This window comes from Oncorhynchus keta, chromosome 28, assembly GCF_023373465.1.
Source record: "Oncorhynchus keta strain PuntledgeMale-10-30-2019 chromosome 28, Oket_V2, whole genome shotgun sequence".
Lineage (NCBI taxonomy): Eukaryota > Metazoa > Chordata > Actinopteri > Salmoniformes > Salmonidae > Oncorhynchus > Oncorhynchus keta.
In genome coordinates, this window is record NC_068448.1 from 25,738,037 (window position 1) to 25,752,689 (window position 14,653).

Consider the following 14,653-nt stretch of genomic DNA (forward strand, 5'->3'; position numbering starts at 1 on the left):
TTACAAGCCTAGTTGGTTTAGCCACAGAAAAAGGAAGTAATCTTCCCGCTAGCCATGATTGGCTGAGATAATGAGTGGGCTGGACATGCCGATAGATGAGTTCAGATTGGTCTGCCATATAGCACGCTTCTGTCTATTTCAGCTGGTCAGTATGTGTAGGTAATCCTGTCTAACACTGGTTTAATTTTTTTTTTGAAGTTTACATAGTAGAACTTCATAAGTGTTGCTCTCCATTTTCTGGAGGACTGAGTTTTGAAATCAGTGGAATTAGTTTATGATAGCTAAGGAGACGAAGAACACCTGTCTCCGGATTACATCTTCAAACTAAGGGCAACCTTGGAATCTGTAACAGTAAGAGGCGTCCATCCATGATAGTCTAGCTAGCTACATTTTCAGATTTTAGACGTTTCAAATTTTGACAGTATTTTCTTTCAAGTTAAAGTGTACTGTTAGCTGACTCGCTAGCTAACGTTACGTGTATGATCTTGTTATTCCTATCTGAGCCATTTTGCTTGACTAGTTATAGCCTAATGTTGGCTAGCTACCACTGAACCTGGTTTGTTAGCTACTTGCAGATTCATGCAGGGTAGTAACGTCATGAGTTGGGATTATGGTTAATTGTTTACCTAGCTAGCTACATGTCTTAACAAAAGACTCCACTATGCAAGTAACGATTTCAGGTGCTTTTGTAAATTCAGTCTTGCCATCTACTTTGATTTCAGAGCACTCTGACTGTGCCAGAGCGCAGAATAACTGATGAATTTATGAACGCTCAACACTCGTTGAATATGACTGGTGTCAGTAAGCGTCCAGCTCTGCTAGGGCAAGTAAAGTGGTCAGAGTGGGGTGTTCTCTCATTTGTGTCTGGAAGTAGCTAGCAAAGTAGCCAATGTTAGCCAGTTAGCTTGGGTGCTTGACTGCCATTGTGACGTCAGAATGCTTGGATCTCCTCATCAAATAGTGTCCAGTGTGCGCTCTGAAAGCTCCGAGAGTGAAATGCTCTGAATTTACGAACGGACAATCTGACAGCACATTTGCAGCCACCAACGCTCTGGATAACATAAAAACAGCCTAGCTCTGCTAGGGTGAGTAATGTTCAGTGAGCTGTTCTCTCATTTGTGTCTGGAAGTCATTAGCCAGTTAGCTTGGGTGCTTGACTGCTGCTGTTAGTACAGAACGCTTGTGTCAACCCTTAGAGATGGGTCAGGCTAAAGCTTAAGAGGGTGTGAAAGATGGTGAATGGGTGTAGACAAAGAAGAGCTCTCCAGTTGGTACCAAAACGTTCAAAGGTCATTTTCTCAAAAGTGAAGATACAAGTTTAGCAACTTTCAAAGCAGAATTACTTGCCCATTGTTCCTCAAATATATTGTATGATTTACCATTTTGTAGCTTTCTGTGTCTGCTTTTATCCAATGTAAAAACACTTTCTAATTTTGCTACACAAGATTGAATCAAGGAGGTCGGGCACATTTGGGTTGCATTCAGCCAGAAAATAGACCAGGGCTGTACTGTTTTACATTCTGTACTGTATTAGAAAATATGTGGTGGTTTCAGAATATTTAGACAAATTTACTGGCGAAGTCATAATAATCCTGCTTTATGAAATACCCTCCACTTTACTGTGCCGGAAGACCAACTAATCCACATGGTTATGAAAATAGACAAGATGTGCATTTTGAGGTGACAAAGAGAGAAGGGGAAAGAGTGTGAGAGAAATAAAGACCAGTCCAACAATGATACTCTTTCTCCTGCCCGTTACACAATGGTCCGATACAGAGTTGTGCTGCTGCCCTGTAGCCTAGCCTGCAAACAGTCACAAGCCTAAATGAGCCCCCTGGAAAATAAAGAGGATTCAAACCACTAAAATGGCCTCTATGTCTGCAGAAGTGCTATAGCTTCAGGCCATGGGGTCATGGATGAGGAGGGAGCTGCCTGGCGCTGCATGCCCAAGTCATGTGGACCTCACTCATGTAAAAAACTATGTGGTATGAAACATTTCAGGCAGAGGTCTGGCACAGAATGAGACTTGCGATTGGATGAGCATGGTGACTGAGCAATTGTCGAGCTGTGCTAAGCTTGATGTGGATACAATCGGAGGCGGTTATTTAAAGTGTTAAAATGTTGATCTTCTTTAAATGTTGCCTGTTGGTCCTCTTTTTTGAACTGCTACAATTACGGTATGTGTCTCATTTAGCACTGTATGTACACATGAATAAATCATGTTTTTGTGTGTGTTAATGACGGTTGACATTGATGACCCGTGGGTGTAGTCTTAACACTGTAATTGGTCAATCCGAGCCTCGCCCCTAAAGATTTTTGTTGCTTCTTCAAAGCACCGCTGCCATGCTGAGGATCCAGCCACATTGTCCGCAGTTGTTAGTGTTAGTGCCAAGACAACAGAGCAGGCCTGCCCACTCGGCGCAGCCTGCCAAATCAGTGAGCAGTACACAATTACTCATGCTCCCTTAAGCTGCAGGGTTGCCAGGAATAGCGCCTCTGTGCTCATTCTGCATGGAGGTGCCTCCTACCTTACTTTCTCTGAGTAATAGAGGGATTGTAGTAGTTGTGGTGATATTAACAATATCCTGACCCAGAGTATTAACACCCTAGAGTCGATGTCCGCTCCCCGAGAAAATAGTTTAAATCTTCCGTTTGGGAACATTTTGGCTTCACAGATTACAATGGCGATGGACAGAGTTGTGGATAAAACGTTAACTGAATGTCGCCATGTCCTATGCAGTGGCTTGTTGTCGACCACTCACAAGTCAAAGCGAAACTACAGTCATAGCGCCTCCCTGTGTTTATTTATTTATTTTACCTTTATTTAACCAGGCAAGTCAGTTAAGAACAAATTCTTATTTTCAATGACGGCCTAGGAACAGTGGTTACTAGTCCAATGCTCTAACCACTCCCTCCCTGCCTGTTCAGGGGCAGAACGACAGATTTGTACCGTGTCAGCTCGGGGGTTTGAACTTGCAACCTTGCGGTTACTAGTCCAACGCTCTAACCACTCCCTCCCTGCCGCCCCGTGTGGCAAAGCAAGTTACAAGATTATCTAATCAATGGAAAATGGAATTAAAATGAAGGATATGCTACAACAACCAAGAGCCAACAGGTATGCTGCTACTTAATAATTTGAATAGAGGTGTTATTTGGATCTGTAGGACAAGGGGAAAGCGCACGATGCCTTAGTTAGCCTAGCTAGCTAGCTTCTCTCAGTTTGATGCAGTCAAAACAGGTACCACATAATCATATTGAATGATAAATAAACTAGCTGTGACAAACTAGAAGTTAGTACACTAGCGCAAGTTTGGTTGGTTGCTGTCTCTCTCTCCCTCATCCTTGCTCCTGTATCACTTGCTCACATTACTCACACCACAAGGCCCTTCCTACACCTGCTAGAGCGTCTCTCCCTCGCACTTTATCAGCTCTGTTAATAGAGTCGCTTACAAATTCACATCGTTGCTGCCTCCCTCACTCTGACCAAGTCTCTCTTGCCTTCTCTCCTCTTTCTCTCTCCTCTCTTTCTCCCCCTCTTTCTCTCTGCTGCCCTTCTCTTTTACTCTCCTCTCACCTTTCTCTCTACTCTTGCTCTCCTTTTCCCTCCTATATCCTTCTCCCTCTCTGCTCTCTTACTCCTTTGCTCTCCTTTTCCCTCCTATATCCTTCTCCCTCTCTGCTCTCTTACTCCTTTGCTCTCCTTTTCCCTCCTATATCCTTCTCCCTCTCTGCTTTCTTACTCCTTTGCTCTCCTTTTCCCTCCTATATCCTTCTCCCTCTGCTCTCTTACTCCTTTGCTCTCCTTTTCCCTCCTATATCCTTCTCCCTCTCTGCTCTCTTACTCCTTTGCTCTTCTTTTCCCTCCTATATCCTTCTCCCTCTCTGCTCTCTTACTCCTTTGCTCTCATTTTCCCACCTATATCCTTCTCCCTCTGCTCTCTTACTCCTTTGCTCTCATTTTCCCTCCTATATTCTTCTCCCTCTCTGCTCTCTTACTCCTTTGCTCTCCTTTTCCCTCCTATATTCTTCTCCCTCTCTGCTCTCTTACTCCTTTGCTCTCCTTTTCCCTCCTATATCCTTCTCCCTCTCTGCTCTCTTACTCCTTTGCTCTCCTTTCCTCTCCTTTAATTTCTCCTATATCCTTCTCCCTCTCTGCTCTCTTACTCCTTTGCTCTCCTTTCCTCTCCTTTTATTTCTCCTATATCCTTCTCCCTCTCTGCTCTCTTACTCCTTTGCTCTCCTTTCCTCTCCTTTTATTTCTCCTATTTATACTTCTTTCTCTCCTCATTCGCTCGTTCTCTCTCCCGCTCCTTCCTCTTACTCGCTCTACTTCTCCCATTTCTCTTGCCTTCTCTCCTATCTCCTTTCTTTCTGCTCTCGCCTTGCTCTCTTCTCATCTTTCTCTCTGCTCTCTCCTCTCCCTCCTTTCTCTCTGCTCTCTCCTTGCTCTCTTCTCATCTTTCTCTCTCGCCTTCTCTCCTCTCCCTCCTTTCTCTCTGCTCTCTCCTTGCTCTCTTCTCATCTTTCTCTCTCTCCTTTCTCTGCTCTCTCCTTGCTCTCTGCTCTCTCCTTGCTCTCTTCTCATCTTTCTCTCTGCTCTCTCCTTGCTCTCTTCTCATCTTTCTCTCTGGTCTCTCCTTGCTCTCTTCTCATCTTTCTCTCTCTTGCCTTCTTTCTCTCTCCTTTCTCTCCTCCTTTCTTTTTCTCTTTCTCTTGCCTTCTCTCTCCTTCTTTTGTTATTTCTTAATCCTCTCTCTCACCCTGCAGCTCAGTCCTCTGCCATGTCGATCCAGGCATGAGGCTAATGAATAAATGTGAACAATTTTGTGGTAAACAGCTCAATTTTCTGGCCTCCGCTGTCTCACACTTTACCGCTGTGCCATCCAAACAAAAAGGCACTGTGAAATACTATCCAGACAGCACAGCAGACTATTGCTGGTGAACTCTGGGAAATTACAACACGCTTGCCTGGCTGCGGCGGTGGTCCTTCTGACTATGCCATGCTAGATGGGCTACTCGGTGTCCCATTCTGGCCTGATGTCAGCCAGGCAGCAGTAGTAAAATAAGATTCTATCATAGAGTAAAGCTGGTCCAACTCTAGTTCTGAACAGTGTTACTGTATGTTGTTGCCATTGTTGATAATCCTTAAATATGGCAATAGATTAAATAAAATGTTTAGCTGCAGTGGACTAGTCCAAAAGCTAGCATATAACACAAACCAGATGCCTGGTTGTGGTTAGTCAGCTCCTAAAGTGTTTTGGTTTTATCACCTACATCATGTATGTTTCCTTCAATCTGCTGTTCAGTGAAGACTATTGGCAAGTGATAAACATAATGTATTTGACCACAGCTGCTGTTAATGGCAGACAAACTTGATTTAGCAGGAATTCTATCTGTCCATGTGTGAAACGGGCAACATTTGTTTTACTGTTGCGTAATACATTTTCTGACATGGGTGGTAAAATACATTTTTTGCTAATGAAGTGTGCAGGAGTTTGTAGAAAACATCAGGCATGACAAGATTGCCCTGCCATGAAGATGATTCCCATTTTGTGATGGGGGGGATCGATAGTTGCATATTGGGGTATTATTTTTGACGATATATTGTATCGTTTTGACAATCACAATATAACTTTTGGTTATATTATGGTGTTTGAAACATCAAATCAAATGTTATTAGTCACGTGTGGAATACAACCATACAGTGAAATGCTTACTTACGAGCTCCTAACCAACAATGCAGCTTTAAAAGATACGGGTAAGAAATAAAAGTAACAAGTAGTTCAAGAGCAGCAGAATCGCAATAAAATAACAGTATTGAATTGCAATCCACATAGAATCGTAATATATATATTGGCACCTAAGTATAGTGATATCATGAGGTCCCTGACATTTCTCAGCCCTATTCACATTCAGGAAAGGCTTTTAGCTTTTTATTGCTAGTTATTTACAGTTATTTTATTTTTTTTACCTTAATTTAACCAGGCAAGTCAGTTAAGAACATATTCTTATTTTGACGGCCTGGGAATAGTGGGTTAACTGCCTGTTCAGGGGCAGAACGACAGATTTGTACCTTGTCAGCTCAGGGGTTTGAACTCGCAACCTTCCGGTTACTAGTCCAACGCTCTAACCACTAGGCTACGCTGCCGCCCCATTTAGCAGTTAGTCTGTCTGATTTATTGTTTCATCATTGAAACTAAAATTAGCTTAGTTTCTATTTATTTACTAGTGTGCAGTAAAGCTGTCCCTGACTATATATGTATACACTGTCTATATCCTGGGCAACCTAGAGTAGTTTGTTCTTTCGACCAATCGCTTGATTTACATTTTTAAACATTATTGTTCCCTAAATAGACACACCCTATGTGTTTTAATAAAATAACTTATTGTCATTGCCAACTATGTTAAAATAGCCTACATTAAAGCCAACAATAATTAACCTTGCAGCCTGCAGGTAGAAAATATCCTGGTAAAAACATTGGCTACACATGGCCTGAAACATGGAACTTGGGTCTGGCCTGAAGCTGGCACGAGCAAACTTGCAACATTTGTATAAAATATTCTGGGTCCTCAGTTTCCTGTCCAGTGAGCTCTATACTTAGGCTATTTGTGCCAGGGATAAGAAGTAATCAGGTAGGCCTATTTTATGACGTTTCCACCAGATAAGAGCAATACCTTTTTCTCCTTTCACGCCGAGTGGTTACCAAGATAGCTGGTAAGATATTTCAGATATCAGATCCCCAAATGGGCACACATTTGTGCGCAAGCCAGGTAGCCTGGGCATACTTCTATGCATAATCCCCGGTGTGTCCTTACTCAACATTGACAGGAGCACCACAAACAAAAGTCCAACTATATTGACAACTCCTAAATGGAATGAAATAAACCAACTTGCTCCTCCTAGGTTGTGCGGTCCTCGAACAACGTGTTCACTCTGAAAATGACAACGGTAAAAGACTAATAATATATTGAACGCATGAACAGAAATGACCGTAACCAAACAAACATTGTAGATCAGAAAATGATAGGAACGGTCGATGTTGGTGTGCCATCCCCGCGGTCTCCACAATGGATTAGTCCATTGAGACAGGCGTGGATCAGACGGGTGTCTTGTGTCCCAAGCTCTGGTAGCCATGCTGGTTAAGTGTGCCTTGGATTTGAAATAAATCAGACAGTGTCACCAGCAAAGCACATCACACCTCCTCTGTGCTTCACGGTGGGAACCACACATCCGTAGATCATCTGTTCACCTCCTCTGTGCTTCACGGTGGGAACCACACATCCGTAGATCATCCGTTCACCTCCTCTGTGCTTCACGGTGGGAACCACACATCCGTAGATCATCCGTTCACCTCCTCTGCGTCTCACAAAGACACGGCGGTTGGAACCAAAAATCTCAAATTTGGACTCATCAGACCAAAGGACAGATTTCCACCAGTCTAATGTCCATTGCTTGGGTTTCTTGGCCCAAGGAAGTTTCTTATTCTTATTGGTGTCCTTTGATTGTGGTTTTCTTTGAAGCAATTTGACCATGAAAGCCTGATTCACTCAGTCTTCTCTGAACAGTTGAGATGTGTCTTAATATTTTTTTTTGGGCTACAATCTGAGGTGCAGTTAATTGGTGATTTCTGGGGCTGTTAACTCTAATGAACTTGTCCTCTGCAGCAGAGGTAACTCTGAGTTTTCCTTTCCTGTGATGGTCCTCATGAGAGCCAGTTTCATCATTGTGTCTTAAAGTAATGATGGACTGTCATTTCTCTTTGCTTATTTGAGCTGTTCTTGCCATAATATGGACTTGGTCTTTTACCAAATAGGGCTATCTTCTGTATACCACCCCTACCTTTTCACAATGCAACTGATTGGCCAAAACGCATTAATAAGGAAAGAAATTCCACAAATTTAACAAGGCACACCTGTTATTTGAAATGCATTCCAGGTGACTACCTCATGAAGCTGGTTGAAAGCCAAGAGTGTGGATAGCTGTCATCAAGGCCAAGGGTGGCTACTTATGTTTTACACTTTTTTGGGTTCTGATTCTCTTTGTTATTTCATAGTTTTGATGTGTTCACTATTATTCTACAATGTAAAGAAAACCCCTTGAAGGAGTAGGTGTGTCCACACTTGACTGGTACTGTGTATATATATATATAACGACTGCTCGACTAAAATAATATTGGTCGACCAACAGCCTATCGATCAAACAATCGATCAGTCGACTAAAAGGAGTCAGCTCTATTTTGTAGTTGTTAACCTCTGTCTGGTACAGTTCTATTTTGTAGTTGTTAGCCTCTGTCTGGTACAGTTCTATTTTGTAGTTGTTAACCTCTGTCTGGTACAGTTCTATTTTGTAGTTGTTAACCTCTGTCTGGTACAGTTCTATTTTGTAGTTGTTAACCTCTGTCTGGTACAGTTCTATTTTGTAGTTGTTAGCCTCTGTCTGGTACAGTTCTATTTTGTAGTTGTTAGCCTCTGTCTGGTACAGTTCTATTTTGTAGTTGTTAACCTCTGTCTGGTACAGTTCTATTTTGTAGTTGTTAGCCTCTGTCTGGTACAGTTCTATTTTGTAGTTGTTAACCTCTGTCTGATACAGTTCTATTTTGTAGTTGTTAGCCTCTGTCTGGTACAGTTCTATTTTGTAGTTGTTAACCTCTGTCGGGTACAGTTCTATTTTGTAGTTGTTAGCCTCTGTCGGGTACAGTTCTATTTTGTAGTTGTTAGCCTCTGTCGGGTACAGTTCTATTTTGTAGTTGTGAGCCTCTGTCTGGTACAGTTCTATTTTGATTTGATTCATCCATTGCTTTGTGCATCATCTTCTAGTTTTGGGGTATCAACTCATTCCATGGAGGACTGCGGGTTTTTGTTTTTTCCTTTCAATTAAGACCTAGACATCCAGGTGAGGGGAGTTCTTTATTAATTATTGACCTTAATTCATCAATCAAGTACACAGGAGGAGCAAAAGAAAAAACGGACACTCTGCCCTCTGTGGAATGAGTTTGACACATGGTGTATTGGCATGTAAAATTATTCTTGTCTGTCCGATTAGTTTGAGAAACAGCACGGCTCAGATTACACTGCAGCACTCGTGGTGCTTATGGTATTCTCCTTGACATTCTAGAGTCTCGCATCGCTAGCTGCTGTTTGTGTGAAGAAAACAGCAAGTGACAGTCACTTAACGAACACGGTTGTCAGTAGATCTGAGGCTCCTGTGTGAGGCAGCTGTGTTCTTCCTTCTCTCGCTCTCCCCCACCGCTCCTCTTCTTACCCGTCTCCCCCTCGCCTCTCTCTGCCCCAGTCATCCTCACAGATGAGGAGGTGCAGAGGAAGAAGGACCTGATCCAGAAGAGGAAGGAGGAAGAGGCGGCGCGGGAGGCCTTGAGACCTAGGCTGAACAATGAGCAGAGCCAGGTCATCGCCTCATTGGTGGAGGCCCACCACAAGACCTATGATAACTCCTACTCTGACTTCTCATGCTTCAGGGTCAGTACTGGTCAAACTAGCCGAGCCGCTCACGTCCTCCCTTTTTTTGCAATATTGTTTTTATATACTAAACCACAGATATTGCATGATGTTAATGTAATGTTTTACCATTCTCATTTCAAGTGATTATGGGTCTGTTTTATTAATCACTTCTATGTGCACGTTCCAAGACAAATCAAAATATGTTGCATTATGTTAATTGTATGTGTTTGCAGCCCCCAGTGCGAGAGGGCCCAGTAACACGAAGTGCCAGTCGTGCAGCCTCCCTTCACTCTCTGTCAGATGCCTCCTCAGACTCCTTCAACCACTCACCAGGTGAGGGACACATGCTCACGCACATATAGCACTCATACACACAGTATACATGCACCACAATCACATTTTCCATTAGCAAGATGTGTTGGCATTAAACGTCTCAAAGGTCTCCTTACAGTGATAGGGTGAAACCAAAGGCCATAACTTGGCTGTGGAAAAATTCACAATCACACCACACTGAGGTTTGTTACACAGCTGCTGTGTACCATACATTTTGCTTTTATAAAATGCCTGCCTTGGGTGTCTTTTTAAAAAAATCTCTCAAACATATAGTGTCCATGTGTACCAAGGTTCTTTAACAACACGTGTGTCCCTGCCTTACTTCTACACTACATAATGGCATAATGGGCAGTACCTTTCATTGTAAACCTGTTGCTTCTTTTAGCAACCATTTCTTTACATTCCCCATGAACTATTATATTTCTGCTCGCTCTGTCTCTCTCTAACTCTCTCTCTTTCTCACTCTCGCGCTCTTTCTCACTCTCTCTGTCTCTCTCTCGCTCTGTGTCTCTCGCTCTGTCTCTCGCGCTCTCTCTGTGTTTCTGTATCGCTCTCTCGCTCTCTGTCTATCTCTCTCTGTGTATGTAGAGTCTGTGGACACCAAGCTGATGAACTTCAGCAGTCTGTTGATGATGTACCAGGACAGTGCAGGCAGCCCAGACTCCAGTGAGGATGATGGCTCCAAGCACTCTATGCTGCCCCACCTGGCTGACCTGGTCAGCTACAGCATCCAGAAGGTCATCGGCTTCGCTAAGATGATTCCTGGCTTCAGGTGGGACTCTAGCATACCGTGTGCCTACTAAAGGTGTGGGGTGGAGTTGCCCTTAGATTCTGGTCTTGGGTCAGTTTTGTTTTTCCCCCCACTAATGTTAAAGTTTACGATTGGGGAAGGGGACGCTGATCCTATATCTGTACGTAGTGGAAACTTCGCCCAGGAGCCTTAATATAGTACATTAAAAGGATTGTGTAGGACACATGATTGCTTCACCATATATCTTTAATTAGGCCATTACACAACAACCTTTCAATCTGAAATTGGATCTTAGTTAGGCTTCTACTGTCCATTAAGCTTGTAATAGTTGTTTGTGGGTGGATGACTTAATTGCGGTAATTGCATAGCTACATGCTTTGGTACAGTGTGTTATTATGTATGTAAGGCATTTAATAAAGACCTATGGCTCAGTGGTATTCCTGGAATACACTGGAACAGAGTATTCACCAGTTCAGTAAAGGTTCACTATCCATCTGCTCCCCAGATGCACAGTGCATTCAAGAAGTATTCATACATCACTTATTCTACACGTTGTTACAGCCTGAATTCAAAATGGATTAAGTATATATATTTTTCACCCATCTACACACAATACCCCATAATGACAAAGTGAAAACATGTTTTTAGAAATTTTCGCAAATGTATCGATATCTAATTTACATAAGTATTTACACACCTCAGTCAATACTTTCCAGAAGCACCCTTTTCAGAGACTTTCTGGGTACATTTCTAAGAGCTTTCCACACCTGAATTATTCAACATTTGCCCATTTACTATTTTCCAATTTATTCAAGCTTGTCAAGTTGGTCGTGGATCATTGCGAGACAAACAGGTCTTGCTATAGATTTTCATGTCAAAACTTTAACTTGGCTACTAAAGAACATTCACTGTCTCATTGGTAAGAAACTCCAGTGTAGATTTGGCTTTGTTTTAGGTTATTGTCCTGCTGAAAGGTGAATTCATTTCCCAGTGTCTGTTGGAAGGCAGACTGAACCAGGTTTTCCTCTAGGATTTTGCCTGTACTTAGGTCTGTTCCATTTATTTATTCTATTCTTAAAAAATACGACTCCCCAGTCCTTAATGATTACAAGCATAACATGATGCAGCCACCACTTGAAAATGTGTTAACACTTTGTAATCAGGACAAAAAGTATTTCTTTAGTGCCTTGTTGCAAACAGGATGCATGATTTGGAATATATGTATTTTGTACAGGCTCTCTTCTTTTCACTCTGTCAATTAGGTTAGTAATTATTTCGCTAACTATAATGTTGTTGATCCATCCTCAGTTTTCTCCTATCCCAGCCATTAAACTTTGTAACTGTTTTAAAGTCACCATTGGCGGCTTCCTTCGTCTCCGGCAACTGAGTTATTTTTGTAGTGACTTGGTATATTTCTACACCATCTAAAGTGGAAATCTAATTAGCATTATAATAAATATCCCCAACAAAATCTGTCTAAACTAGAGTTATGTTTTTTTGCATGAGCTGCATCTCAATCCACCGCATCCGCAAATGGCGGCCTTTCACATCTGTGGTGGAAGGTGGCCAAGCTACAGTGGTGTTTGTCCCGAAAATCGGTCTTCTCATGAAAACATCCGAACGGTTTGGCCTACGTGTCACAAACACAATGGTGTTCTCCATTTTGCTCTACAACCCCAACAAGCGTCACGGGACTCTGCCAACTTCTGTCTGTAGCGTCCGAACAGTTTGGGCTACACACTAATATGACCCCTCTATGGAAAGGTGAGACTCCCACCAACACGTACGTTGGTTATTTTGCTCTAAGATGCTCACAAGACTCGTCTGAAGGTAGCCCGGTAACAGTTTAAAAAGAAGTTAGTGCTTTGTTAAATATGGTTAAATATTTTCAAAAATACAAAACATTGCTGATCGTACTTATATAAGGAAACTATAGGACACTTTAAAACAACATTTTGATTACATTTTGTGCTCTGTTTGTTCGTGTATGAATCCGTTAAATTATTATATCAAAATATATTTTATATTTGAGATTCTTTAAAGTAGCCACACTTTGCCTTGATGGCTTTGCACACTCTTGGCATTCTCTCAACCATCTTCATAAGTGTGCATTTGTGCTCACCTGGAATGCATTTCAATTGACAGGTGTTCCTTGTTAAAAGTGAATTTGTGGAATTTCTTTCCTTAATGCGTTTGAGCCAATTAGTTGTGTTGTGATAAAGTATGGGGGTATACAGAAGACAGCCCGCCCTATTTGGTAAAAGACCAAGTCCATATTATGGCAAGAACAGCTCAAATAAGTAAAGAGAAACGACAGCCCATAAGGCTGTAATGTAACAAAATGTGAAAAAAAGTCAAGGGGTCTGAATACTTTCCCAAGGGTTTTTTACGCACATCCCAAACTTGATTAGTTTAATAAAGTTTTGATGATTTAAGACTTATTTCAAAGAGGTGTCACGAGCCAAACCCTTATCAATAGTCTTGACTACTTGAGTCCAATGCAATGGATATACTGCTTTCTCAGGAACGGGCCAAAATCCCTTCATTTGCGTGAAGAAAAGACGGAGAAAAGGGGGGTTTCGGGCTGCCTACTGAGACTTCGTAGGCGAAGTCTGTTCTATTGGTCACCGTGCAATCATTGGAAAATAAAATGGTTGACCTATGTTCAAGATTATACTACCAACGGAACATTTAAAAACTGTAATATCTTATGTTTCACCGGGTTTTGACTGAACTACGACATGGATAATATAGAGCTGGCAGGATTTTCCATGCATGGGCAGGACAGAGAAGCTAGGTCTGGTAAGGTGAGGGGTGGGGGTGTGTGTCTTTTTGTCAATAACAGCTGGTGCGCAATGTCTAATATTAACCTGTCTAGGACTGCGGTTCCTCTAGCGAAACCCCAGTCCTAGACAGCCAACAGCCAATGAAATTGCAGGGTGCCAAATTCAATCAACAGAAATCTCATAATTCAATTTTCTCAAACATACATGTATTAGACACCATTTTAAAGATAACATTCTCCTTAATCCAACCACAGTGTCTGATTTCAAAAAAGCTTTTCGGCGAAAGCAGAACATATCATTGTTAGGTCAGCAAATAGTCACAGAAAGCATACAGCGATTTTTCCAAGCAAAGTGAGGAGTCACAAAAAGCAGAAATATTGATAAAATGAATCACTAACCTTTGATATCCTTCATCAGATGACACTCCCGGGACAACATGTTACACAATGCATGTATGTTTTGTTCGATCAAGTTCATATTTATATCCAAAAACCTCAGTTTACATTTGGCTTTGCCTCCAAAACATCCCGTGAATTTGCACAGAGCCACATCAAATCACAGAAATGCTCATAATAAACATTAATAAAAGATACAAGTGTTATTCACAGATTTTAAATATATACTTCTCCTTAATGCAATTGCTGTGTCAGATTTTTTTTTTAACTTTACGGAAACAGCAAACCATGCAATCTGAGTATGGCGCTCAGACGACATACACAACCCAAGAATATATCCACCATGTTGGAGTCAACATAAGTCAGAAATAGCATTATAAATATTCACTTACCTTTGATGATCTTCATCAGAATGCACTCCCAGGAATCCCAGTTCCACAATAAATGTTTGATTTGTTCCATAAAGTTTTTCATTTATGTCCAAATTCCTCCTTTTGTTAGGGCGTTTAGTAAACAAATCGAAACCCACAAGGCGCGGGCAAGTCCAGCGGAAATGTCGGACGAAAATTCCAAAAAGTTATATTACTGGTCGTAGAAACAAATCAAACGATGTATAGAATCAATCTTTAGGATTTTTTAAATGTATAAATGTTCAATAATGTCCCACCTGGAGAATTCATTTCTCTGTAGAAAAGCAATGGAACCGCACGTCACGAGACCGAGGCTGCTGGCAGACCTCTGACTCATTCCCCTCCCATTCAGCCCCCCTTCACAGTAGAAGCCTGAAACAACGTTCTAAAGACTGTTGACATCTAGTGGAAGCCACAGGAAGTGCAAGATAACCCATATCCCACTGTATATTCAATAGGGTTAGCGTTGAAAACCTACAAACCTCAGATTTCCCACTTCCTGGTGGATTTTTTTGTCAG

At 41.8% G+C, this 14,653-nt stretch overlaps 1 protein-coding gene across 5 annotated transcripts in view; it reads left to right on the forward strand.

Annotated features, from left to right (window-relative positions):
- Positions 1–14,653, forward strand: part of LOC118360920 (vitamin D3 receptor A) — a 100,264-nt gene that overhangs the window by 72,778 nt on the left and 12,833 nt on the right. For all 5 annotated transcript variants that reach the window (XM_052485207.1, XM_035740490.2, XM_035740491.2 and 2 more), the window contains 3 exons: positions 9,293–9,477; positions 9,693–9,792; positions 10,381–10,564. In XM_052485207.1, the coding sequence (XP_052341167.1) occupies positions 9,293–9,477; positions 9,693–9,792; positions 10,381–10,564 (469 nt within the window). The remainder of the gene's footprint in view (positions 1–9,292; positions 9,478–9,692; positions 9,793–10,380; positions 10,565–14,653) is intronic.